The following is a 25775-nucleotide window of genomic DNA, read 5'->3' as shown; positions in this document are numbered from 1 at the left end:
TGTTTTTCTCAAAACCCGTGTTATAATAGGGTCCGATCCAAACTTGATGACCTGGTCTATTAGTGTGACATGATTAGTAGAAGAAAAAAGTAAATTACATTAAGGTGACTAAATCATTAATAAATTTATGTTTTAATCACTTAATTTTAAAAAAAATAAATTGATCACTAAACTATTTAAAAGTTTTCGCTTAAATCACTAAATTATTTTTAAAAAATTATTTAAGTCCCTAGACTATTAAGTTTTTTTCTAAAAATAATTTGATTAGCGAGCTCTAAGCAATAATTAGTATGGTTGATCAATATACATCAACAAGTAGAAAAATATACCTTAGATCTAAGTCGATCTGACTGTTAGTATCAGAGATTGAAGAAGAAAGTTGTTTGGATTTTAGTCCTAAATTTGTGACATTTAAATTTGTTTCATAAAAAATTTAAACTGTAGAAAAAAAGTGAAAAGAAAGCTTTTAATTTGGTATAGGTGTTGTGAACAGAAAAGATCATAAAGTAGCGATTTTAATAGCAGGGTGACTTAAATGAAAACTTTCGAATAGTTCAATAACCATTTTGTGAAGTTGAGTGGCGAAAACATAAGTTTATAAATAATTTAGTGATATTGGTTGCGGTTTATCCAAAAATTTTATAATTAAACTGAATTTAAACTAAAGCGTGGAGTCCGAGGAGATACTCATCTTTCCATTTCAAAAAACAGAACCCCCAAACAAAGGACAAATTAAGAAAAAATAATAATATGAAAAGGTAAACACAACAGCTACATTCTCAAAACTCAAAGCCAAAGCCTCTTCATTTAAAAAATATATAAATTTCTGCAAAAAAAAAAAACTTACAAAAAGATAGACCAAAAAGAAGAAGAGCCCGCAGAGAGAAAGACAGAGGTCTGTTTCGGGGGAGAGCTTTCTATCACTGCTCCAACGGACTTCTTCTTTTGTGGTGCTCTTTACCCAGGTTTGTTTCTCTTTGTATATGATTTTGGGGTTTGATGGTTGAATTTGAAAACTGGGTTCCTTTGTGTGTGTGTGTGTGGAAAGGTGTGATTTTGGATCTGGTGATGGCTTGTTTTGAGGTAGATTTTTTATGGGTTTTGTTGAACTATAATTTTTGTTTTTTTTTTGTGTTTTTTAGATGATGGGTTATTGATGCTTTTTTGAGCTGATTATGTGATTAGGGTTTTCAATGGGTGATCGTTTTGTTTTGTTGAGGTTTTTGGGTATATGATAAAATTTGTTTCTTTCCTTATTTGATGTTTAGAATGTGAATCGTTTTTGTTTTTCCTTTTTTGAGCTTGGATTAAAGTTTGTTCAGCTAATAAAATAATGTAGGGTTTTTCTATAATTGGACTCTCATGGTATTATAGTTTCCAATATAGTTCACAAAGAATGATTTGCTTGATTAATATCTGATAATTGCTAATTATTTTACAGATCCAGGCAATCTAAGAGGACTAAGATGAATCCTTTGATGTGCTTTTAAGATTATGATGTTTTGGGGTTACTGTTCACACCTTAGTATCATCTTGTCATGATTTCGGATATCGTGATCTTCGAGGTGAGTGTTGCTGTCAAAGTTCAACAACTACCCATGAAAGTCTTATGTTTGAAGGGTCTGGATCTCAAATTTGGATTTGATAAGAGCTATGTGAACGGAGAGATATATATATCAAAACTTTGACATTAAAATTTGACAAACTGGGTTTTTTGGGGAGATTTCTAAGTTGTTACAAACTGCCAAAAGGCAAAAACCTAAAACCATTTTTGATCGGTTGGACTTGGACATTTTTCAAAGTGTTATGGCTGTTGCCAAGAGCAGCAGCTTCAATGAAACATCAAAGCAGCCATGTAATTGCTACAAAGTTGCAAGCTTGAGTGAAACGATATTGGAGACTGGCCAAACTGCAAATTTGAAAGATCGATACATTCTTGGAGAGCAATTGGGTTGGGGTCAATTTGGTGTTATTAGGTTGTGCTCGGATAAGTTGACGAGAGAAGTGTTGGCATGCAAATCAATATCTAAAGATAGATTGGTAACCTCTGATGATGCACGGAGTGTCAAGCTCGAAATCGAAATAATGACTAGGTTATCCGGGCATCCAAATGTTGTAGATCTCAAGGCTGTTTATGAAGACGAAGACTATGTTCATTTGGTTATGGAGCTTTGTGCAGGAGGGGAGCTTTTCCACCGGTTAGAGAAGTATGGTCGTTTTTATGAGGCAGATGCTAGAGTTCTCTTCAGGCATTTAATGCAAGTGGTTCTATATTGTCATGAAATCGGGATTGTACATCGAGATTTAAAGCCAGAGAATATCCTCTTAGCTACAAAATCCTCATCATCGCCAATCAAACTAGCAGATTTCGGTCTTGCAACATATATCGAGCCTGGTAGAGTTATACATTTTTGTCACAGTGCTTGTTTGCTTCCTCAAAAATTTTGAGATTCTTATGTTTTTAACTAGTTTGGTATTTGTTACCAACAGGGAAGTGTTTGCACGGGACGGTTGGCAGTCCGTTTTACATAGCACCCGAAGTTTTGGCTGGGGGATATAATCAGGCTGCTGATATTTGGAGTGCTGGGGTGATTCTATACATACTTCTTAGCGGGACACCACCATTTTGGGGTAAGACTAAGTCGAGGATATTTGATGCTGTGAGGGCAGCTGATTTGCAGTTCCCTTCAGATCCTTGGGATCGGATTTCTGATTCTGCAAAGAATTTAGTCAGGGGAATGCTCAATACGGATCCCTCTCAAAGGTTCACCGCACTGCAGGTTTTAGGTACGTTGGAACCTCTGCAAAAACACTTGTTTTAAATTTATTGAAGCATAAAATCATTATCTTTTGTCGCTATTAAAGTAAATTGAAGTAGTTACAAGGAAAGACCAATCTCGTAATTTGCTAATTCTCTCCCTGTGTAAGCTGACAATAACTGTAATTAACTCGCTTTATGATACCAACTATCATGAGCATGTCCCGAAGACTGTTCGAATATGTCCCTTACTGGCTGATGCATTAATGGACTTTTATAGTTTCACAATGCTATTCGTGTTGGGATTGCATTCTTACCATAGCCATAGGTTTTGGAATTTCAGTAGCTTCTTTATTATTATTATGCTGTGATTATAAGGGAAACCCCTCAAACAGGGTCCCGTGGGATCGACTCCCTAAAACTGGGGACTGAGCAACTGGGCCAAACCTGGTAATTCTTAGTTAATGGCTTTCGTAAATTGAAATAATTCTCGTAAAGCTTAAAGTCAAATCATTATTTTTTCAGATCATTTATGGATGAAGTACGATGAATCTTGCCATGAAGAATCAAGTGAGTTTGTATACCAAAGTCATGGAGAGTTGGAGTTTCATAGTGGCTCATTTTCGTTGTCCCGGGATCAGGATATCAGCTTTGGTGCTGGATCGCCAATCATTTATGACGTTCAATCACCCTCGTTAACATGCAGAACCTCATTTTCTTCTTCCTTGGTGGAGCCATCTACAACTTGCTTTGCTTTGGGTGGATTTTCTTTCCACGGTGGTAATTCTGAAACCTTAGAATTTTCTTCTGCTGTTCCATCAATGCCAAGCTTTGCATTCTTCAGTCCTAGCTCCGTTGCAGAACAAGAGAACATTGCCCTGGTTGAGCGATTTGCTGGAGGTAATTTGCATTAATCATCTTAACAAATCTTTAAGATTCGTTCTCATTCATGTAGTATCTGAATTTATGTCTTGCACCGCCTTACAGATACAGGGTTGGATAAACTGCTCGTGCTACCGGATTCTTCACTTTCCTGTGGACCTGAGGCAAGAGAAAAGGAGACCAAGACAGCTGAATTCGGAAGGACAGGAGGAATGAACGGTTCCAAGTTATTGGCCTTCCACAGCAAGAGAAACCGCACCATCGGTCACGGTGAGCGAGAACAACTTGATTTTATCGTGTCTGAATCAGTTATCCGATGGGCATCATGCACAAATCTCCCAACTGCCACATCCCTTAGGTCATCTCTCGTGTGTTGAGCTGTGTCAGTATGAGTCAAGATAGTCCCAACGGAGGTTAACATTCGGATAAACTGCATTTTCCATGTAAGCTAGTTCTTGTATCATGTGGTGTTTCAAGTCTGTATTTCCACGTCCCGGTGCGTAGCACCAGCTTTAGTGTCAGTTGGATTGCTGCTTCTAGCTTTTATTAACATGTTAGATCCAATAGGTAGGAAGAGAGTAACAAGTTGTGGTTGCTGGGGTTTTGATTCGTGTATAAAGTTTTTTCCATGTTTCAGATTTTGGCACTGTATAAGTAAACAGTAACTGTAATATTATGCCTGTTATGTTTTCTAATTCCTATTTGTTAAATCTTTAATTATTTTTTAACATTAATTTCATTTCATAAGAAAGAAATTACAAGCAGATCAGGTTTAATCCCGGTACAAGACAAGTGAAAGCCTCCAAGGCTAGCGGTTCTAAGGTCAAAAACAGATGGAACAGGAACAAGCATGGTTGGTTCAGTATTGCCTATCAAAGTCAATTCTCGACCCACAACCGGTGGGTGAGGCCGAAGAGGACGCAATAGGCTGCTGTTAGACTGGCGGTGGTTATTTATTTTTCCGTTGAAACCCAAAGAAAAAAAAAACCAGAGAGGCTCTAGTGAGACCTCCAAAGGAGGCCAAGCTCAGCCTCGTCCGGAACCAGCACCATCCCACTCCCTGTTGGCGTTTAGAGACAAGGAACTCACAGAGATAAAAAGAAAAACGAAAAGTTGGGTGGTAGAGAAAAAATGTCTGAAAGGACGACTGTGAGAAAAGGGAAAGCCGAAGAGAGCGGGCCAACACCCACTAGCTGCAGTCATGGTGGAAAGTTTAAACATATTTACGTATTTCCGAATAAGAAAAAGGACAATAATCAGGGACGTAGGCAAAGAGGGGCAGGCAATGGCCTTTATCCTCTTTACTTTCGTCCCTTAAATTTTTTTTGAAATTATATGTTAGTACAATAATAAAATAAATTTTTTATCTCCAATAATTAATGATTCATCTTTTACCCTTTAACTTTACCTTTTTCGACACTTTGGATGAGTCAAATTCTACACGTAATTGTCCTAAACTTAATTCTTCATGTTCCCATTGGTAAACATTTCAATTCAGAGCCAATATCACCATACACGATGATTTTTCTGTAATGCAACAAACATGAGGTCCCAATACACCAACAAATGGCAGCCTCAAATTTTTTGATATGTTCAGCTCATCTTTTTCACTTTCTAGAACTCAAAAACTTGACCAAGCTTTTCCATTCCCAACACAAAATGGGGTGCAAATTCATCTCCTTAGAACCACCAATCTTATACCAAATCCCTGTAAGAACAACACCACCATGTTTTAGAACTAAAGCTATTGCTTTCTCTTCTTATGCACCAAACAAAGGTGAACCTGTTTCCACCAAGTTGCCACTGTCAAAGACCAATGATGTCTACAGTGTTAGCTTCAAGACATTAGGAGCTTGTAAGCTTGGGATTTCTAGATACCCAGATTTTGAATACAACGCACAAGGTGGTACAGGGACTGGAACCGGTTCTAAGGTTGCTGATAGCGATGAACTTTCGGTTAGTTTCGACGTTAAAACACTGTATATTCCACCATTGACAAGCTCAACAACTAAGTTCCTTGGATTGCCATTGCCACCTTTTTTGAAAATCCACATTGTTCCTCAATTGTTTCAAGGGAATATCGATCAAGAATCCGGCAAGATTAGCTATGCTTGTTGTTGAAGGCCTTAAAATTCCATTGGAGGTTAATTTGAAGCTTTTGCCTTTTGTAGGTTGACTTGGAATTCTTAGCCAAGTTTTGCTTTTCGGTCGGGAGTATTTACGAAGCGCCGCCGTTGGTGGTGAAGACGGTTTTAACGTCCGATGAATCGAAAGGGAAGATGAGAAGTGGAAGAGGTGAGAGATTAGATGAAGAGGGGAATTGCAAATTGGTTGGGGTAGCATTTGTTGAACCTATTGATGATGTCTTCATGAATACTTTCCTTAGTTTACCTACTGAATGCCTTGCCAAGTTGAATGCTGTTATCACCTTGTCCAAATCTTCTTGAAAAACCATATGTTTGTAGTTGCTGAATGTTAATGGAGTTTCATATAGGGCCCTGGCATAACAATTCTTAGTCATACTTGGTTATGCTTTAGATACATCCATACATGACACATGTATATCATATACATATATGTACCAGCACCATGCATGTTTATGTAACCTATTGGTTATGCATAGTTATTGATACATTTAGGGCTTTTAAGGTGGAATTGAATTATAATTTTTTTTAAGAGATTCAAATGTAATTTTATTATGTATTAATTTATAATTTCATTATTTTGAAGGGATTAAATATAACTTTTTCATTTTTAGGGGAGCTAAAATGCAGTATAGTATAATTTCATTATTTTTAACCGATTAAATAAAATTTTTTTATATTTAAAGGAGTAAAATATAATTTTACCATAAACTTATAAATTTATTATTTTTAAAGAGACTAAACTAAAATATACACACCTTTTTGGGTGAAGAGTTTATAACATTATCCAAGTGAGTGGAAATATTTGTTTCTTTTTGCAAAAGCATAACATTTGTAACTTTATCCTCACAAAACTTATTAAAAATTATACTATGTTTATCAATGAAGCTATTTTTACAATTTTTGGACAGCAAACATAGCTAAATATTAAATATTATATTTTGTGAGTACAATTAATCTTTGTTGGGATTATTCAGTTTTGATCCCTCAAAATTTTTATAAATTCTCATTAAACTTCTAATTTTTTTTAAAAATTTAATTAGACCTACTAAAAATTTTAAAACTTCTCAATAATCTCTTTAAATTTAAAAAATTTTAATTGAACCCAAAAATTCAATGGCAAAATCCGCCCTTGTATTCTTATGCCGATTAAACAAAGATGGCAAAGAGAAAGTATCTGATCGAAAAAATAAAAAGGAGTATAAGAGAGTGGATGGACCCATTTGCAGCTTTTTGCTGCGCTAGAAAACGTCCACGGGTGCAGTAGCTTACGTAAAGTATGTCCCATTGTTTTCGTTTTGAGAGAGATTTTTGAGCGAGTGGGCTCACTTGCCGCTGCTAAGGAGAGGCACTGTTACAGAGGCGGAGGCACTGGCGCCGGCGCCGGCACTGAAGAAAATAGGGTGAGTTTTTTAAGGATAAATTACACATAAGATTACTAAATTATTAGTAACCTTATTTTTTTATCACTCAACTTCAAAAAGATATAAAATGTTCATTAAATTATTTAAAAGTTTTCATTTAAATTACTAGACGGTTAAAATTGGAGTTATATGACCTTCTCTATTCGCGCTATCTCCACTAATTGAAAACTCTCATTTTCCTTTTTTTTTCACAGATAAGGTTTTTTTTTTCATGAAATAGCTTTGAACGCTGTGAATTTATGAATCAAAATATAAACATCTTTATTGATTGATCTTTGGCACTAACCATCATATCGACTTGGATCTAAAATATGCTCTTTTATTAGTAGATGGGTATTGATCCGTCATAACGATTATCAAATCGTCACTTGGAGCATGCTAGTCGAACTCTTTTTAAAAAAAATAAAAATTAACAGTCTAATTACTTAAATGAAAGCTTTCAAGTAGCTTAAAAATTATTTTGTAAGTTTTTAAAGTTGAGTAACTAAAACGTAAACTTTAATTTACTCTACTGTTTAACATGTGTGCTCTAGTAAAAAAATTATTGGTACTTAATTAAGATAAAAAAATTTAGATATCAAATTTAACATTAAAGTCAAACTTGAGGGCTTAATTGGGATAAAAAATTAAATGCCAATTTGAACATTGAAGTACCAAATCAGGATAAAAAAAAATTCAGGTATCAATTTGAATGTTGAAGCCAACACCAAATTGAAAAAAAAACTCAAATACCAAATTAAATATTAAAACTAAATTTAGGTACCAAATGGTAGAATAACCCTTTTCTTGAACTTTCATTTATGACACACGTCGAAGTTGTAACCAAACAGCTACTTTGAAAGACAGCAAAGAAACGGCGCCGTTTAAAGATTTGTCAAAAGGGCATAGGCGTCATTATCTATGACATCGTATGTCATTTTTGCCCAAAAAAATCATTTACATCCACGTGTCATCCGACGGATAGCCTACTGAGGTCATCTCATCACGAGATTCTGGTCTCTGAAAAAAAAAAAAAAAACAAACCCACCCTTCACGTTCACGGTCACGATTCTCCATAACCAAAAAAAAAAAAGCAATCCATAACTCGTTGATTCTCTGACTCACCTCTTTCTCTACTGAGTTCGTTGTACCGGTTCAACTCGGTTCGTCAAAACGAACTCTCTCTCTCTCTCTCTCTCTCTCTCTCTCTCTCTCTCTCTCTCTCTCTCTTTCTATATTTATATTATCTTTTCGATTCTATGGGACGGAATCCACCACGTCATCTCTGGAACCTCAATCAACAATCGCTTATTCTGTAGAAAAAAAAAGTCGAATCATTCTTTTTTTTTCTCTCTCTTTTCTCTGTTTACTTTTCTTTTGGCCTATGAATCAAATGGCTCCTTGCCGTTTAATTCTGCTCATTTTTGTACTTTCCTTTCTCGTATCGTCACTTAACGCCAGCGAAGGTGATGCTGATCCAATTTACAAGTAAGTTTCTGACTCGATTTTGAATCGCAGCTTCAGTAATATAAATTTAATTCTTTTATGTTTGATAGGAAAAAAAAAAGATAATCGTTTTTTGAAGGAAAATTTGGATAATTTTATGATGCAAAATCTACATTTTTAGGTTGTTTAAATTCAATTCTAAATGGGGTTGGATTTTACTAGTAATAAACACTTGAAAGAAGAATATATTCTTATAAAAGAAAACCCATTTTAATTTCCGTTTTTTAAAGTTTTTATGGTTTTGAAATTTGCTATATTTAGAATATTTCTTTTATAGAGTTAATTTAAAGACCGTATCTTTTTTTAATTTTCCCGGCAATTTAACTTGTTTATTAATTTGGGTGTTTAGGGCTTGTTTGGAAGAGTGTGAGAAGAGTGGATGCGTAGGGGAAAAGTGTTTTCAACACTGTAAATTCTCATCCGATGGGAAACCCATTGATGGTCCATGGTATTTACAAGAACCCCTATATCAAAAATGGAAGCAATGGGATTGTCGTACTGATTGTCAGTACCATTGTATGATTACTAGAGAAGAACAGAGGGAAAAACTGGGGAATAAACCCATCAAATATCATGGAAAATGGCCTTTTCAACGTGTTTATGGGATACAGGTTCGTACCATATCATCACCTTGGTGTCATTTTTGTTAGATTCTTGTTCTTGTTAGTGATTGTTTTGTGTTCATGGTGTTTTTTTTTTTAGGAACCAGTTGCTGTAGCTTTCTCTGCACTAAGTCTTGCTGTACAGTTTCATGGTTGGCTCTCCTTTTTTATCCTTATTAACTATAAGTTGCCTTTGAGGCCTGATAAAAAGACTTATTATGAATATACTTGCTTGTGGCATATCTACGCCATCTTGGCTATGAACTTCTGGTTCTGGAGTGCCATTTTTCACAGTCGGTAAGCAATATACTTTGACCCCATAGTCTTATACATTGCACCTAATCTGTTAGGCCTTGATCAGGTTCTTACTCATAGAAGCCTTTGTTTTTTTGTCTTTGGCAAGTAATGGTGAGAGAAAACAAAAAAAAAAGAAAAAAAAAAATAAAGAAGAAGAAGCATATCGAGCTGAGTATTCTTATACCTTTGCATGATATCATTGATTCCTTTTATTTGTAGAGATGTTGAGTTGACAGAGAAGCTAGATTATTCGTCTGCTGTTGCGTTAGTTGGGTATAGTCTTATTCTAGCGATATTACGAGTGTTCGATTTGAGAGATGAAGCTTCAAGAGTCATGGTTGCTGCTCCGTTGGTTGCGTTTGTAACAACACACATCTTGTATCTGAACTTCTACAAACTTGATTATGGTATTTCTTTTTTTTGTTACCCTCGTAAAACAATATTGTCGACATTCATTAATTCGCTGGTGCAGTTTGATATTTTCAGTCCAAACCACTCGTATAATTGCTAGTTTTAGTCCATCTGAACTTTCTATCATGTTGCACTCTAGTTACAAGCTGGATTTGTTTTGCAGGTCTAAATATGAAAGTTTGTATGGCCATGGGTGTGGCTCAACTTCTCATATGGGGAATTTGGGCCGGCATAACTAGCCATCCATCACGCTGGAAGGTTTGGCTGTTTGTTGTGTGGGGAAGCCTTGTTGTGTTCTTGGAAATATTAGACTTTCCACCTTATAAAGGGTTTGTAGATGCACACGCTCTGTGGCATGCTGTCAGTATCCCTCTTACTTACTTCTGCTGGAGCTTTGTCCAGGATGATGCCGAGTTCAGGACCTCAACTCTCCTCAAGAAAATAAAGTGATATTTCTTCATTCCAATCGTGCACGAACTGAATGGTGAAACGATCCAACTCACTTGTGCATGATGCAACGATCACCGGACTGCTTGACATTTTGTTTACCGATATGGTTGGTGTTTTCTTCGCAATGCAAGGGTATGTGTCGTAATCGAAGTCTCCAAGTTTTTTAGGCTCCGGTCTTTGTTTTTCCCGAGGTGATCGGTAATATTCACAAAGGCTTCTATCCAATTTCAATGTAAATTTTTTGTGTTGAATCTTTAAACTAAGCTTGTTTTTACTTGCATTGCTTGATTAGTCAGTCTTCTGTATGATTATGAAGGATGGAAAAATATGTAAGCAAGCTTTGTATCGTTTACATTCGAATTTGTTGTCTGTTGTTGCATTAACTTATAATAACATACACTGAAGTTGTCAACTGAATCATTGGTGGAGTGATAAAAGGGATTGTATTCAAATCTTCCATCTTTGGACAAAAAGGCCGAAGCTTAACCTATTCAAAGGCTGGCCCAGAAGCCCATTTGATTTAAAATTACTTACTAATACTTGGGCTAAGCTTAGCTTTAACTTAAAGTTCTTGAAGCTTCCCATCCTCGTAAAAATACTTTAGAGATCCATATATTTTTAGTAAATTAATCTTTATATATTTTTTTTGAATTACAAGTGAAGGTTAAATTTTTAACAGAAATGCAACATGATTGACGAAATAATCAAAAAGTGACATGTGACGTGTTACTTGTATTTTATACCGATATATAATAATTTATTTTTAACAATAAAATTAGATATACGTATTTTTTTTGAGCAGAGGATACAATATATTATTTAACTTCTAATATAAAAATTTCCCTAATAATTCTACTTATTATTGGAACAACTTTGAATATCAATGGTAAAATAGATATGAAGCTATAAATTTATTGTTTTGGAGAAGCTATGAAGTATATATACATCGTATATATACACATTAATCTTTTTACTTACAGCACTACCCGTACAATCCAAAAAAATCGTTGTACGTACAAAACATAAAGGGCAATTGCCGGTGGCGATTTCTGTGAACTAAAAATTCCAATGAATGCTTGAAAATGTCTGAAAAATTTTACTTTTAAATAGAATAACTCCATAAAGGTACATAATCATCGACTTCATGTTCTTCCCATCCTCCGTCATGACCGGAACGAGGAGGTGACATCATCATACCGGCAGCCATATTTGCCCAAAATCTTTGTGTCCCAAACAACGCTTCTTCGTCCAAGTAAAACCCTTTCTGCATCTCCGTGTTTTCACTTCTCTTTGCATCGTTTCTAGAATTCCCGCTCGAATGCTCAGCCGTTCTGAAAGTCTCCGCCACCTCCGCCACCGTCTTTTGGATATCCTTTGGGTCGGAAGAAGCCGGGACCGGAAGCTTCCAAGCTGAGTCAGCGAAGTTCAAACAAGCTGACTTCCCTCTCAGTGCTATAGCTGCCACGTCGTGAGCACGCGCCGCCATATCCGCCTTCGGGAAAGTTCCAAGCCAAATCCTCGACTTCTTATTAGGCTCCCTCACTTCAGAAACCCACTTCCCGGGATTCCTCCGGCGAACTCCACGGTACACCGGGTGTCGAGTCTCCCGGAACTTCTTCCTCCCAGCTCGCCTCTTTGGATAACTCGAAGCTAACATCATATAGTCATCGGAAAAATTCACCGGACGATCAGTTCCACTTTCAGAAACCGACCCAGAATCAACCATATCATAATCTTGAACTAAAAAATCCATTTTAAAAAAAACCCAAACAGTAAATCAGTTTAAGTTCCAGTTAAACAAAGCTTTTGACTTGAAAAGAGTATATTTCAAGAAAAGGATATTCGCTCTTAGTATCCAAGTATTTTAGGAAATCACTTGCTTTATGAACTTCCGAATTTGGAAATGCAAGGAAAAATATTAACTAAATGAGCTTTCTTTTTCTGCTTCAAGCAACTGTGAAAGGGCGTCTTATTATATATATAGATTTTTAGATATTAAGCAAACACGGAAAATCCAGGGTGTGGAGTTATGGAGATTAGAGGGACAAAACATAAGACTAGGTTTCTTAGCCAAGTGTACTAATTTTCCGACAAGTTGTGGTTCAATCAGAGAAGGAAACGTGGCGATTTTGGCTGTTGGATTAATCTGTATTTTCTGGAATGGATTGTGGTCCAAGTCAAAAGCCAAGCCACAGTTGGACAGTTTCAGCATAATCCAATTCAATGACTTACTTCCACGACCGTTCTTTGGTCACTTCATAAACTTTCTTTTTCATAATAAAGATTTATCTTATCTGTTCAATTAAATTTTGGTTTCATTTTAATCCTTTTCAAATGAAATTTCTCAAAAAAGTTTATAATTTTATTTTGGTCTTTTCAATGCCAAATTTCTTATTTTCACCTCTCAAATGTTTATATTATAAATATTGCATTTAAAAAAAAGAAAAAACGAATGGGCAATGAAATAGAAAAGGCAGGAAAGATTTTTCAATGGAAAGCTTACGTGCAACATCACCGTAAGGAAGAAAACAAGGCACAGTGAAGGGAAACTTTTCAGAGTGACGTCACGATTTCCGACACACGGTTGACAGTTAATACCTTCCCTCAACTGCCACTTTCCCCGCTATTCAGCCCTAAAATACAAAGCGGCGGTGGTCCCTGGGCGGTGGAAGCCAACCTCCTACCATAGTTTATTGCCGCGTTACACCGTGTGGACCACGTCCTGCACCCTCTCCCTCCAATAAAATCTAAAACGAAAATTCCTAGCTCTCCGTGGGCTGGGCGGCCCATCTGGTCCAATTTGGGCAGGGCTTAAATAAAGGGTTTTGTTCACGGCCCAATTCGGTTCGAATGAAAACAATTTCTTTAAATTTAATTATTAAAAAGTATATAATTATAAATCTAATATATTTTATTATTTTTAAAAAGTAATATGCATTTTTGGGGCGGGCCAAGTCGAGCTCGGACCAAGCTTGGAAAATTTTTAGAATTGGACCTTGGCCAAATCTTATCTAACCCATGAGTAACTCTAGTCATCACCATGTAGTATTTTTTTTTAATGAATAATTTTTTTGTTATTTAGGTTTTAAAATTAATTTAGTTATCTTTTTAACATAATTTTTATTTGGGGTATTTGATTCATTTTCAAAAATGAATTTTTTTTACTATTTAATATTTTAGAAGTGTTGGTAATCATTTTAATTTTTTACTTGATATAGAAAATATTAAGTTGATTTTATTTTATTAAAATTTTGAAATAAATTTCTTTTTTGAAAAATAAAATATTCAAATTAATATATTTATCTTTCATCCAAAACTATCCAAAATCATATAAAATATTATATTAATAAGATTAAAATTTTAAAATATATTATATTTTAAAAATCAATGTTTTATCAAACAACATAATTATATTCAATACTTGTATTTATTAATTGACCACTCACTTTTCTAATATAAATTCAGCACTTATAAAATTTAATAGTAAAAATAAAAAATTATTTTTTCAGCATTTAAATTTTCAGTTTATCAAACACACCATTAATTATCACCCCATTAATTATCACCCATAAGGTGGGTAGAAAGTTAGATGAATTGAATTAATAAAATAAAAAATGATTTAATCAAAATAAATTTGGTTTATTTGGTTAGTTTAATCAAATTTAGGGTTTATTCGGTTAATTATCAATTTTGGATATCCAAACTGAGTAAGCCAATTTTAAAGGAGTTATAAATATGGACTAAAATGTGTGGATGAAATCAAAATTAGGTACCAATATGAAGCAAAACAAAATATAAGTACCAGTTTATATATTGAAATCAAACTCAAGTACCCGAAAATATATTTACCTTTTTTAGATAATAAATATCCATTCCAAACCCATATCCAAACACTCAATACTCATATAAAACCAAACTCAACCCAAAATATAAAATTTAAACCCAAATAATTAAATATCTAAATAACCCAACCCAAAGACTTAATTAATTAATTTGAATTGATAAAAAAATTGTCATAAATTCAACTTATCCAGCCAACAAAATAAAATTTAACTACAAAAAGTTGTAAATAAATATAAAATATAATACATAATAAAAAAATAACAATATGTAAAGATAATCGTGAGATTGGACTTTAAGATGAGAAAGAAGAGGATTGGTCATCTAAGACTTTATTTTTCGTACACCATTAATGCGGTAGGGTATCCTAGGGTCCTTTAACAATGCTTAATTGGTTAATCGTAGTTCATTGTGGCAGAGTTAGGATACAATTACTAGTTGTTAACCAAATTTGGTTAGTTTTTTAACATTCTAGTGTTGTGGTTATTATAAGTTTGTCTTACTCCTCTATTGGATTTTTTTTTCAGACAATGCTATTTTGTGTAACAATTTGTAGTTACAAATTTAAAGTTGTTGAGATAAAGCTATGTGATTGAAAGGAGTGGCTAAGGGAGTGGACACTCCTTCAAGCACTATGATAAAATAGAACAAAAACAAGAGACACGAGGTTTGTTTACGCAATTTAGTTTCTCCATGTCTGCGAAGCCTAACTCAATGAGAAATATTCATCATCTTCAACACTTATAACAAGTGATTCTAAATCTATTACACATTTGTGACAATTTCCTCACTTTTACACTTTTTATGCTAGAGTTGTGTGACTCAAATTATTGTTAAAAAAATAAAATATAGTGGCAAAATAAGGGGATCTGTGGAGGCGAATGACGATGGCCGAATGAGGTACAGACCAAGTAGCACAAGTAAGATCCATATAGAACTACTTTTCTTTTATTTGACATTGATTGCACAAGTAGAATCCGTATATAACCACTCTTCTTCTATTTGACATTGATTAGAATAAGGTTTTTCAACCTTTAAATAGGTGTAATCGAAACTTCTCTTGTATCATTCGAATTTTAACATTAGTGAATTTTCTTCTCCTCTGCCAATGGTTTTTTTCCCGAAAAGGTTTCCATGTAAAATTTTTGCGTGTTTTATTTTTCTTTCTCATTACTCTGTGTGATCATTTTATATTGCCATTATCAACATTCAATTTTTACAAACCGAAAAAGCCTACTACTCCCACAATTAGATTCACCCATGTGAATTCAACAAGTAAAACTACAATATAACGAGTTTTACTATAAAAAAAAGACTTGTAAAATAAAGTTCCTCACTACAACAAATTAAGTGTTCAAACTCTCTGTACAATAACCTATACAAGTCTCTCAAATATGTATAATATTTTGAGACATGCTAACATAAAGAAGATTTAAGATGTCCCTTTATTATAGGGATATGATTAAATTCCCTTGTTATTAAGTGGATTAATTTAGTCTCTATTCTATTAAAAAGAATCAAACAATGTCAAATTGGAATAGAGATAACATCACTATTATAAAAAAATAATCATTTGTTGTTTGACAAAGTTAATATTTTAAAATTTCTATAAGTGAAATATTTTGTTTGGAATTGAACAACAATTAAAAAAATTCAAGACATTTTTATACAGTAAATGTCAATTCTGTTGCAATTTGGACTTATTTGATTCTTTTTAACAATATAAAGACTAATTTTATCGAGACCCTGTAATGTAGGGACCTGACAAGCAATTCAACCAAATATTAACCTACGAAAAGAGAAAATTTGTAGCCAAACACATCTCAATTTCTCCAGATGAAACAACACCGGTACTGTTTTTGTTTAGTAAAACAGTGGACATTGAAACAAGACTTAATTTCCTCAAAAAATATAAAAGGAAACAAAACTTATTGTAATTAATTAGTTTAAATCATTAATTAGGAGAAGACAAAATTGCCATTTCGTTTTTGCTCCATTTTGAGTTAAAACTTAATTTCTCTCTTAATTAATTAGATATTAGTATTAAATGACAATAAAACCTTTTCTATTTTTTTAAAATTTAAATTTTTTATATGGAAATGGTTTTACTACAAACAGTGGATACAGAACATAGTTTTTATTTTCCTTCTATCTCTTATGTCTTTTTCTAATTTAACAATTGTTGCTTCGTTGTGTTAAATTTTGGGATTTATATGAAAATTTTAATTAATTTATATCAGTTTAAATTCAAAATTTCTTTTATATAAAAACAAAATTGAATTAATGAATGGAGTAAATATAAAAGGATTTCATATGGGAGTAATTTTACTTTATCATTATTTTTGGATAAACATTGGATTATCTCACATTTATTTCAGTCCACTTTTTAACTCTTCATGCACGGGTGGGAATCAGAAAAAAAGTCCTTGACCGTGGCCCAACAAGTGGAGTCCTATGGTTTGTAAGTTAAAAAATAAAAATAAAAACCACAAATTATATTATAAGTACTGAATTGAATAATTAATAGAATTAATTGTAATATATTTGACGGAGAACCACACATTTATATTTGACAAAACTCAACCATACCATTGAACCAATGTTTCATTGTCCGGTTTATAAGGTTTTTAGTATGAGATTTTTGGTCTAAAATTAGACATGACTTAATTTTAAATTAATTATATAAATATTAAAATAAATTAAATTAAATATTGAGTAAAGCGAAAATTTAATCAAAATCAAAGTTTGTACCAAATCAAAATTTCTCCTTGTCACATCGTAATTTTTTTTATATATTGAATTTCATGCATTTAAAATTGTCAATAAATAATAATATAATCTAAAAATAATAGTAAACGAGTTCATGTATAATATTTATACGATTAAATAATATTTAAAATTAATATATTATCGATTGAGCTTTAGCTCAGTTGATATTGCTACTATAACAAAATTAGAAAGGCATTATAGGTTCAAGCACGCTTACATACTTTTCTCTTCGGACTTGAAGATTGGGAAAAAGTTATAAATAGAAACTAATATACTAATTCTTTCTCTGGTACTAGATCTAGGACAAAAACAAGTATACGTAAAGTATGATCGTTATATCGATTGTTATTTTGGAACATTACGTGATAATAATATAACGTGCGAAATATGATTGTTATATCATTCAATATCATTATTCTGATTTGCTAAAATGCAACATACTTCACATCAATAAATATCATAGATAATGTACGGCCGTTATACAGTTAATTGTCGTTATTTCGTAATATTTAAAAAATGTGTTCCACGTTAATGATGTTGTAGTTGAGTAATGATTGTTATATCCTTAAATACCGTCATTTTAGATAATTTTAAAAAAAGGTAATGAGTTCTACATCAATGATCTTATAGTTGAGTTATGATCATTTACCATTATATCGTTAAATACCGTTATTTTGAATATTGTCAAAAAAAAAATAACGTGTTCTGCGTTGACAATATTAAACATAAGATAAATCGTTATATCGTTAAATACCGTTATTCTAGATTATTAAAAAATTATGCATTCCACGTCAATAATATTACAAATAAGATACGATTGTTATGCATGTTACCAGCATTAATAGATACACTTGTAACACAATTAGTAAAAAATGCATATATAAAAAGGATTAAAGAATTTGAAAATAATATCGTTAAATACTATTATTCAAGATTATTTGAAGATAATGTATTCCGCATCAACAATATTTAAGATAAAGATTTAAATACCGTTATTTTACATGTTACCAATATTAATACATGCACAATTATTATAAAATTTATATATTTTCTTGATTTCTTTTAAAAAAATGCATATATAATAAGGATTAAAGAAATCGAAAATCTAGATTAATATATGTTACATATATTTAGCGATAGAATTGTAACATTTTTAATTTACTTGTATGATTTAAATTAATAATATATATATTTTGAATTATCGGAACTCGATATTTATAAATTAATAGGATAAGCACTCCAAAAAAGGAAAATATGTTGAACCATAAGAAGAGGGTTTGAACACAAAGCATTCACACAACAAATTGCCTAGTAAGAACGTCTTATATTTGGTAAATTTCATTTATATTTAGATTCTGAGCTGGATTTTGGCCATAAATTGGTATGAAATTTCTGGAGGCACACTCCACTATTTGTTGTCATCGCTGGTTTTTTTTTTTTTTTCATTTCCAAACTCCCTACGCACACACACACAAAAATACATAATTTCATGTTCCAAAAAATGTAAAAAGTAACTGCCGAATTTTTGTTTGGTTGTAGACCCAGGTCACTGCCACGTGTACCACCAAATATCAAGCCACGGATTGCTTATATGGGGTACTCAGTGTATATATAACTGTTCTATTGTCGCTCTTAAACTCATACTATAAGCCTTCCAAAAAAACAAACAAGAAGAGAAAAAAAAATGGTTTCTACTAGAAGTGTCAACTCTCCTGCTATGAAGATCACTATCTTGGTTGTTGATGATGATTCTACTTCATTGGCTATTGTTTCTGCCATGTTAAGAGAGTTCCGATATGAAGGTACATACAGACATACATACATATATCCATTACATATACGTGTGTGTGCGTGATTTTGAACTAATTTTTTCTTGTTTCTTGTCTGTATGTTCTCAGTTACGAGTGTTAAAACACCGGCAGCTGCTTTGTCTGTTCTTCGATCAAATCCAAGTATTGACCTAGTGGTCACTGATCTTCATATGCCTGGAATGAATGGGATTGAGCTTCAAAAACGAATCAACAAAGAGTTTAAACTGCCTGTCATCAGTGAGTAGATCTTATCTCTTCGTTATTTTCATGATTTCATTACATATCTAATGTTGTTCTTGTTGGTTATGTAGTAATGTCCTCGGATGACGATGAAAATGTGATGCTAGAGAGCTTAGCAGGAGGTGCTGTGTTCTTTATAGTTAAACCAGTAGACCCTGTTGGGTTAAAGAACGTATGGCAATACGCTGTTGCTGCTAAGAAAGGTAAATCCTTGCTCATCGAAGACATGGACAGGGAATCTTCGTCGTCGTCACCAGCGGACGGGAAACTATCCCTCGGTGGCAACACGAAGTCGGTGTCATCGGTGAATAACGAAAAGAACGATCCCAAAAATGGATCGAAAAGAAAAGGTGCATCTGGCAAAGGTAGGGACAAGGATGATAACGATGATGAATCGAAGTCTCCACCTCCAAAAAAGACTAAGAAGCCTAAGATTGTTTGGACGAATACACTTCATAACCAGTTCTTGGAAGCCCTACGCCAAATTGGCCTTGAAAGTATGTACATATATATATAGGTCATATTTTATGTTAATTTGTTGATTTTGTTAATATATTATGATTTTTTTTATTCATGTTTAACACAAGCAGGAGCTGTCCCAAAGAAGATCCTTGAGCGTATGAATTCGACAGGCTTAACCAGGGAAAATGTGGCTAGTCATTTACAGGTTTGATTTTGGCTTTGATTATTTACTTATATCATTTTTGATAAATTAACACAGTTTTTAATGAATTAAGCTTAGACTTGTACTAATGAATGCTGTTTTTATATATGGTATCCAGTCTATTTTGTCAAGTCCTACATTTGTTTCAAAATTTTTTATATTTTATATATTTTTTCCTTCCAAAAAATAAATTTTGAATATACATGTTATTTTTCGTGACTTTATAATTTTTGAAAAACTAGAAAATGAAATTTTATAAATACTTTGAGATTATAAACATAGATTTCATCACTAACTTCCCAATACCAAAAAGTGAGATGATAAATTTTTGGAGAAATTATTTTATGGATACTTCTACCACATTATTTATAGTCAATTTTTAATCATTTAATGACATTTCAGTAATTTTTTTCATGTCATTGATACATAATTTTGATATTTTTTTTACTTGAACCCCAAATCTTAAACCCAGAATCTTGAACCCAAACTCTAAATTAGTTCAGGGTTCAAGTTGGGTTTGAGATTTAAGATAAAAAAATATTAAAATTATGTATCAATAGCATTAACAAAATTTTTTGAAATGTCATTGATAATTGAAAAGAAACAATGGATAATGTGATGAAAATGGTCAATTGAATAGAGATTTAGAGGGAGGATTTTCTTTTAATCAAAATTTTAAAATTATAAAATTGAATTTACTTATTTAGTAGTAAAAATAATGAAGAAATTCATTCTTCTAATTCTAGATATATTTTTTAAATTCCTCCAAATCTTATTATTTTTATACATGATTTCATCATAAAAATAAAAAAATAAACTTAAAAATACTATTTCTATTTAATTCTAATAGATTATGTATTATATTTTTTCTACATATTTGTAAACTTTTTACAAATGCAATGATAATCATATCACATATTTTTATGTTATTTATTTTTAATATCATTAATTTTCTTTTACAATTATTTTTTAACTCATACTTTTAAATTAACCGCATAAAATAAAGCTCCATTACATCGATTCTTAATTGCAATGCAAGAAAAACTATGTAAAAATAAAAATAAAAGATTAATTCTTCATGCAAATAAAAGAAAAAAAAACAGTTTGGGTAATAACCAACAAGAAAGATATTTTACTTTAAATTTTTTTTTATTCTCCATATTTGTTTTATAGATCATGTTTTCTGATATATCCCTAATGCATCCATTGGCTCGTGTAAATTTTGCAGAAGTACCGGATCTTCCTAAAGCGTCTAGCAGAGAGGGGTTGTTTTGCATCCAAGGCCGTAATCGACAGGTTCCTGAAGTCGAACTTCGCCGCCGGTCATCCCTTGTTGTTGAAAACTGCTCAAGAGTATTCTCGATTGGAACACATGGAACGATTAAGGGTATTAGCATCTTATCCTGGTTTGCGTGAGAGCCTTATGGGTCACAGTTCCACTGGGAGCGTACCCTTGTTTTACGGTCATCCTGGTGCTTCGAGTAGCAACGCTGCTCAACAGCCACTTGGCTATGGACAATCCCGTTTATTGTCCAATCAAACTAACCGGCCACTCTTCCCTGGCAGTGGCAACATGTTGAACAATCCCTATCTGAATAATCGCTTGGGATATGGAAATGGAAATGGAATTGGAATTGGAATTGGAATTGGAACGAGTTCGTCGGTGAATGGTGGGGGTGGGTTTTCTAGTGGCTTGTTGAATGGCGGAAACTCATCGCTAACGTACCCAAACCAGGTTCAAGCTAGGCCTGATTTTTACAATGCTGGTCCGTCTTCGTCTTCACCGTTCCGATTTGGCTCAGCTGGCTTTCATTCTTCGGGTTCTACATTGGGTAATGGGCTCTTTGGAAGCGGTAGCAGCTCTTACCCTAGTCTGAATAGCAGCTCTTCGGGTTCTACAGTGGTTAATGGGCTCTTTGGAAGCAGTAGCAGGTCTCACCCTAGTCTCAATAGCAGCTCTTCGGGTGCTACATTGGGTAATGGGCTCTTCGGAAGCAGTAGCAGCTCTTACCCTAGTCTGAATAACAGCTCTTACCCTAGCCTGAATCCTGGTTACACCAACAATGCTGCTAATAGCTATCGTGGGATGAGGTTTTATGAACATCTCCTTAATGGGTCGGCTCCCCCTCTCACCGGTGACTATGGCTCAATGAATCAAACCCGTCCCACCGGTGACTATGGTTCAATGAATCGAACTCACAATGAGAATATTAATGTTCCAACCATGAGGACTACACCTTTAGATAGTCTAGATTTTATGCGAGAGTTTCCTATTCCACCAGTTGACAGTTCGACATTGATTCAAGGACTAGGAACTGGCAATACAAGATTGACTGAAATTAATTCTGATCAGCTGCTGAACAATGTTCCTAATCTCGGCAATGAACCACGAGGTGGTGATGGTTTACTCCAAGACCTTGTGCTTGAGTCGAAAAAGTTAGCTAATAAGGTAATACATTTCTATTGTAGTAATTGAGTGAATTAGTATTATATTGTTCTCAAAATGGTTGGCTTTTTTTTTGTTATCGGTATAGGAGAAAGCTGGTGAGCAGAGTGTTGAGAATTCCGACTATTGCTTGCCTTCGTTGTTCCCGGAAATCTATCCGACATTGGATGAACTTCTCAACTGCGATTTCCCCGATCCCTTGTCCGATGAAGATAACCATCCTTGGAGTGAAGAAGCTATTGGGCAGGTAAGTCCACTAACTCCATATTTTGCATGCTACCATTTTTCCTTATGAATCCTCACAATGTTAGAGGATTTTTGCCTAGGTTCAAAGTGAACTTGAAGAGCTGATCAACAACCCCAACCCTGCTGCAGGCGATGGTTCCAATGAATCCAACCCAATCACTAATAAGGCAAACTTCAATTTCTAGTTTTGTTACATATATATGATCGCGCTTAAAACCATACTGATTTATATCATCTTTTGTGATGTAATATAGCAACAAACCGGAGGGGAACAAGTGACTGTCACTCACCCACTCAGCAATGTACTCCAAGTGATGACTGCCCCAGCTCCTGCTCCAGCTCCCGCTCCTGCTCCTGCTCCTGCTCCAGCTCTGGCTGTATATAACTTGGCAAACAATGCGAACAATGGTGCCCCAGTTGGAGCTAATTCATCAAGCTATGAGGTATATCATTGTTGTTATCATCATCACTCAATCTTATAATGGCTTGTATTGTTTACATTTAAATAAAAATAAATTCTATATCACTCCAGGATGATGAGGATTTCCTGGATTCCTTGCTGAACTTCAACGACGAGTTTGAGTGATAGCCATCGCTGCAGCTGTCTGAATCATTTACTTCAAGCTTCAATAAAACAGTTAACTTTAGATATAAAGTTTCGGACCTATCTATAATATCTAGTTTTAGTTTGGTTTAAATAAGAAGCTTGGACATGGGTTTACAGTTTGTTTTTAATTTGGTTATGTAATGTTGTGACTATTTCTCTCTTTATATATGCTTGGCATTATCTATGTTTTAAATAAATTGGAACCTTTAAATTTCCTGTCTTCTCTTTCTCTCTATATTTATTCCAAACTTCTTTGTTTATTTATATTATTATTGCTTTTAAATAATTATTAGTTTTTAAAATTTTAAAACATTTCTTTGTGAAATTTTTATGTTTTAAATACTTTTTATTTAGCTTCTCAATTTAAAATAATTTTAGAATTTTTTATTGAAAAAATATTTATAGTTTTAAAAAGGTTTGAAAATGTTTTCGATTGCAAACTCTTAATAGTTTTAAATTTTTATACATTTTTCCTTACAAAAATATTCATTTTTAATGAATAATTTGTAATTAGTTTTTAAACACATTTTTAAATTTTATATAAATTTAAACAATTTAAAAAATTAAAGTTTTTTTAAATGATTTGTCTTAAAACATGCTTTTTAAAAATGTTTTTAACTTAATTATAATTAAAGATATACTTTTTTAAGTAAATATATTTTTAAATTTAATTAATTTTAATAATTCTAAACATATTTAATTAAAAATAAATTAAAATATTGACAAATTAAAATAATTTTTAAACAGTTTTAACTTTAAAACTGCTTTAATTTTTTAAAGTGATTTTTAAAATTTTATTAAGGTTTTAACATTTTCAATTGAAAAAGGTATTTTTGATAGTTTAAATTTAATTTTAAAACAATTATAGATTTTAAAATTTTTTTATTTTTTTAAAACTATTTATATTGATTCCGAAAATAAATATTATATTTATATTGAAACTAAACATAAATATTCTTTTTTATTTTTATATTAAACTAAATAATTGTATATTATGATTAATAGTGGGATCTAATATAATATTTAAATTGTTGATGTCTCATGAAGAGAGAGTTGCCATTTGTCATACCTTGTAATAGTAAATATATATGTGATCTTATCTAAGTGGGTAAATTAGTTTAATTTAGTAGCTTTATTGGATGCATAAGAATCGAAAATAATCATTGATGGACATATATGGTTGGGAATGGCCGTTCATCTGGAGGCCAAGAGCCTTATAAGTGAACGAGGGTTGAAGATGTTTTCAAAGTACGAAAGTCGTATGTGATTTTTCATAGAAGGGGGAGAAGAGCCATTTTCTCTTGTAAATGAGTTAATGCCCCTACTTAGGTCACGAGGAGGAGCTTATATAGCCCCTCAAGTCTCATGGGACAAATGTATAGGTGTAAGAGTCGTGGGCATGATATAAAGTTTACATGTTTTTAGTTTCATAGCATTTGATAACGTGAGATGTCAATAAAATTATCTTTAAAATTAACCGAACAAAATTTTCGTACGTGATGATTAACTTGACAAAGTCTCTCAATTATAGTAATAATATAACAATAATACTCTCTCATTCTTTATACATGTTTGATATAACTAAATTTTTACAGTAAATATGACAGCAAAAATCTCTACTCCATTTTTCTAGCCTTAATTAATTTCCATATTTTCTTTCTTCCCAAACATGGCAATCCCTACACATTAGCATCTTTCTCCTCTAAATCTTTCAAAATTTGAAAAGAGAACTAGCCGTTAATTCCATTGCTCACTTCACTAAATTTTGTTATATATTAATCCTAATCTTTGCTAGATTTATTTTCCAATAACAGTAGATTCTGAAAATCCTATATTCATAACAATTTTAACACCATGAATCCAGGCCGTTGTGCTGCTTGTAGATATTTGAGAAGAAGATGCCCTCCCGATTGCATATTCTCCCCTTATTTCCCACCCAATAATCCTCAAAGATTTGTTTCCATACACCGGATCTATGGTGCCAGCAATGTCGCAAAACTACTTCAGGTCAAATCTCCCTCACCCTATATTATGAATTTTGATTCCGATTCGACTTGAATTGAAGTAATTTGTCTGTGATGATTATTACATAGCAACTTCCGTCGCATTTGCGAACTCAAGCGGCGGATTCTTTATACTTGGAGGCACAATATCGAATCGAAGATCCCGTGTATGGTTGTGTTGGGCTCATATCTTTACTGCAGCAACAAATACATGATGTCGAGAGGCAACTGGCTATGACCCAGGCCGAGATTGCCTTTCGGGCACGACATCCCCAAGCAGTGGAGAGCAATTTGTTGAACAATGTTGGCAACCCCAGCTTCTCCAATCAAGCTTCTTCTTGGTTTATGTAGGAATATGGCTATACTATTTAGTTCGAGTGAATAAAATGATTCATCATTATTGAGTAATAAAAGTGACTTTTACTAATGCAACTTTGTTTAAGCCATATATATTAGCCCTCACAAAAATGAATTGTATTTAAACGATTAATCTTAGAAAAAAATTGAAGAAAAATGGGATATTTGTGTTTGGTCTTAATATTTATTTTAGTTTATGAGAAAAAATAGGAAAAAATAATTATTATATATTTTAAAGAAATTTTAAAATTAATTGTTCATTTTTTAATAGTATGTTATAATACGATTTGTATCAATTTATATACTTGGTATTTTTTTTATAATTACATATTGAGTATT

The 25775-nt window shown here is 33.0% G+C and overlaps 6 protein-coding genes across 7 annotated transcripts; 5 read left to right on the top strand and 1 right to left on the bottom strand.

Annotated features, from left to right (window-relative positions):
* Positions 1 to 690: 690 nt before the first annotated feature.
* On the top strand, positions 691 to 4335 carry LOC121224412 (calcium-dependent protein kinase 26). Its single transcript, XM_041107709.1, has 5 exons — positions 691 to 965; positions 1442 to 2395; positions 2491 to 2787; positions 3284 to 3658; positions 3746 to 4335. The coding sequence occupies exons 2-5, from the start codon at positions 1807 to 1809 to the stop codon at positions 4015 to 4017; spliced, it is 1533 nt and encodes a 510-aa protein (XP_040963643.1). The 5' UTR covers positions 691 to 965; positions 1442 to 1806; the 3' UTR covers positions 4018 to 4335.
* Positions 4336 to 5131: 796 nt separating this feature from the next.
* LOC107947278 (uncharacterized) lies at positions 5132 to 6318 on the top strand. Of its 2 annotated transcripts, none has more exons than XM_041107710.1 (2): positions 5132 to 5596; positions 5812 to 6318. In XM_041107710.1, exons 1-2 carry the CDS (start codon positions 5207 to 5209, stop codon positions 6085 to 6087), a joined length of 666 nt encoding a protein of 221 aa, XP_040963644.1. In that variant the 5' UTR covers positions 5132 to 5206; the 3' UTR covers positions 6088 to 6318. The 2 variants fall into 2 exon arrangements, with proteins under 2 accessions (XP_040963644.1, XP_016737359.2); XM_016881870.2 differs by having other exon boundaries at positions 5173 to 5740.
* Positions 6319 to 8180: 1862 nt separating this feature from the next.
* Positions 8181 to 10870, top strand: LOC121224411 (post-GPI attachment to proteins factor 3). The gene is made up of 5 exons (XM_041107708.1): positions 8181 to 8675; positions 9043 to 9304; positions 9396 to 9592; positions 9812 to 9999; positions 10167 to 10870. The coding sequence occupies exons 1-5, from the start codon at positions 8572 to 8574 to the stop codon at positions 10451 to 10453; spliced, it is 1038 nt and encodes a 345-aa protein (XP_040963642.1). The 5' UTR covers positions 8181 to 8571; the 3' UTR covers positions 10454 to 10870.
* A 463-nt stretch (positions 10871 to 11333) lies between these two features.
* Positions 11334 to 12416, bottom strand: LOC121224410 (dehydration-responsive element-binding protein 1D). The gene has a single exon (XM_041107707.1). It carries the CDS (start codon positions 12204 to 12206, stop codon positions 11556 to 11558), a length of 651 nt encoding a protein of 216 aa, XP_040963641.1. The 5' UTR covers positions 12207 to 12416; the 3' UTR covers positions 11334 to 11555.
* Positions 12417 to 18724: 6308 nt separating this feature from the next.
* On the top strand, positions 18725 to 23290 carry LOC121224409 (two-component response regulator ORR24). Its single transcript, XM_041107706.1, has 9 exons — positions 18725 to 18864; positions 18961 to 19110; positions 19185 to 19610; positions 19704 to 19780; positions 21006 to 22226; positions 22312 to 22470; positions 22550 to 22636; positions 22724 to 22912; positions 23002 to 23290. Exons 1-9 carry the CDS (start codon positions 18747 to 18749, stop codon positions 23053 to 23055), a joined length of 2481 nt encoding a protein of 826 aa, XP_040963640.1. The 5' UTR covers positions 18725 to 18746; the 3' UTR covers positions 23056 to 23290.
* A 1518-nt stretch (positions 23291 to 24808) lies between these two features.
* LOC121224408 (LOB domain-containing protein 24) lies at positions 24809 to 25451 on the top strand. The gene is made up of 2 exons (XM_041107705.1): positions 24809 to 25083; positions 25170 to 25451. The coding sequence occupies exons 1-2, from the start codon at positions 24931 to 24933 to the stop codon at positions 25428 to 25430; spliced, it is 414 nt and encodes a 137-aa protein (XP_040963639.1). The 5' UTR covers positions 24809 to 24930; the 3' UTR covers positions 25431 to 25451.
* The last annotated feature ends 324 nt before the right edge of the window (positions 25452 to 25775 follow it).

Source organism: Gossypium hirsutum, chromosome D12 (genome assembly GCF_007990345.1).
Source record: "Gossypium hirsutum isolate 1008001.06 chromosome D12, Gossypium_hirsutum_v2.1, whole genome shotgun sequence".
NCBI lineage: Eukaryota > Viridiplantae > Streptophyta > Magnoliopsida > Malvales > Malvaceae > Gossypium > Gossypium hirsutum.
Note: the sequence above shows the minus strand (reverse complement) of the source record. Positions and strands in the feature narration are given on the sequence as shown.

Coding starts and splice junctions, on each gene's coding strand:
- LOC121224412 (XM_041107709.1), top strand. CDS start 1,807: ATGGCTGTTGCCAAGAGCAGCAGCTTCAATGAAACATCAAAGCAGCCA. Junction 2,396..2,490: donor TGCAACATATATCGAGCCTG/GTAGAGTTATAC, acceptor TGTTACCAACAG/GGAAGTGTTTGCACGGGACG. Junction 2,788..3,283: donor CACCGCACTGCAGGTTTTAG/GTACGTTGGAAC, acceptor TTATTTTTTCAG/ATCATTTATGGATGAAGTAC.
- LOC107947278 (XM_016881870.2), top strand. CDS start 5,207: ATGGCAGCCTCAAATTTTTTGATATGTTCAGCTCATCTTTTTCACTTT. Junction 5,741..5,811: donor TCGATCAAGAATCCGGCAAG/ATTAGCTATGCT, acceptor TGCCTTTTGTAG/GTTGACTTGGAATTCTTAGC.
- LOC121224411 (XM_041107708.1), top strand. CDS start 8,572: ATGAATCAAATGGCTCCTTGCCGTTTAATTCTGCTCATTTTTGTACTT. Junction 9,305..9,395: donor AACGTGTTTATGGGATACAG/GTTCGTACCATA, acceptor TTTTTTTTTTAG/GAACCAGTTGCTGTAGCTTT. Junction 10,000..10,166: donor CTTCTACAAACTTGATTATG/GTATTTCTTTTT, acceptor TTTGTTTTGCAG/GTCTAAATATGAAAGTTTGT.
- LOC121224410 (XM_041107707.1), bottom strand. CDS start 12,206: ATGGATTTTTTAGTTCAAGATTATGATATGGTTGATTCTGGGTCGGTT.
- LOC121224409 (XM_041107706.1), top strand. CDS start 18,747: ATGGTTTCTACTAGAAGTGTCAACTCTCCTGCTATGAAGATCACTATC. Junction 19,111..19,184: donor GTTTAAACTGCCTGTCATCA/GTGAGTAGATCT, acceptor TTGGTTATGTAG/TAATGTCCTCGGATGACGAT. Junction 19,781..21,005: donor ATGTGGCTAGTCATTTACAG/GTTTGATTTTGG, acceptor TAAATTTTGCAG/AAGTACCGGATCTTCCTAAA.
- LOC121224408 (XM_041107705.1), top strand. CDS start 24,931: ATGAATCCAGGCCGTTGTGCTGCTTGTAGATATTTGAGAAGAAGATGC. Junction 25,084..25,169: donor ATGTCGCAAAACTACTTCAG/GTCAAATCTCCC, acceptor ATTATTACATAG/CAACTTCCGTCGCATTTGCG.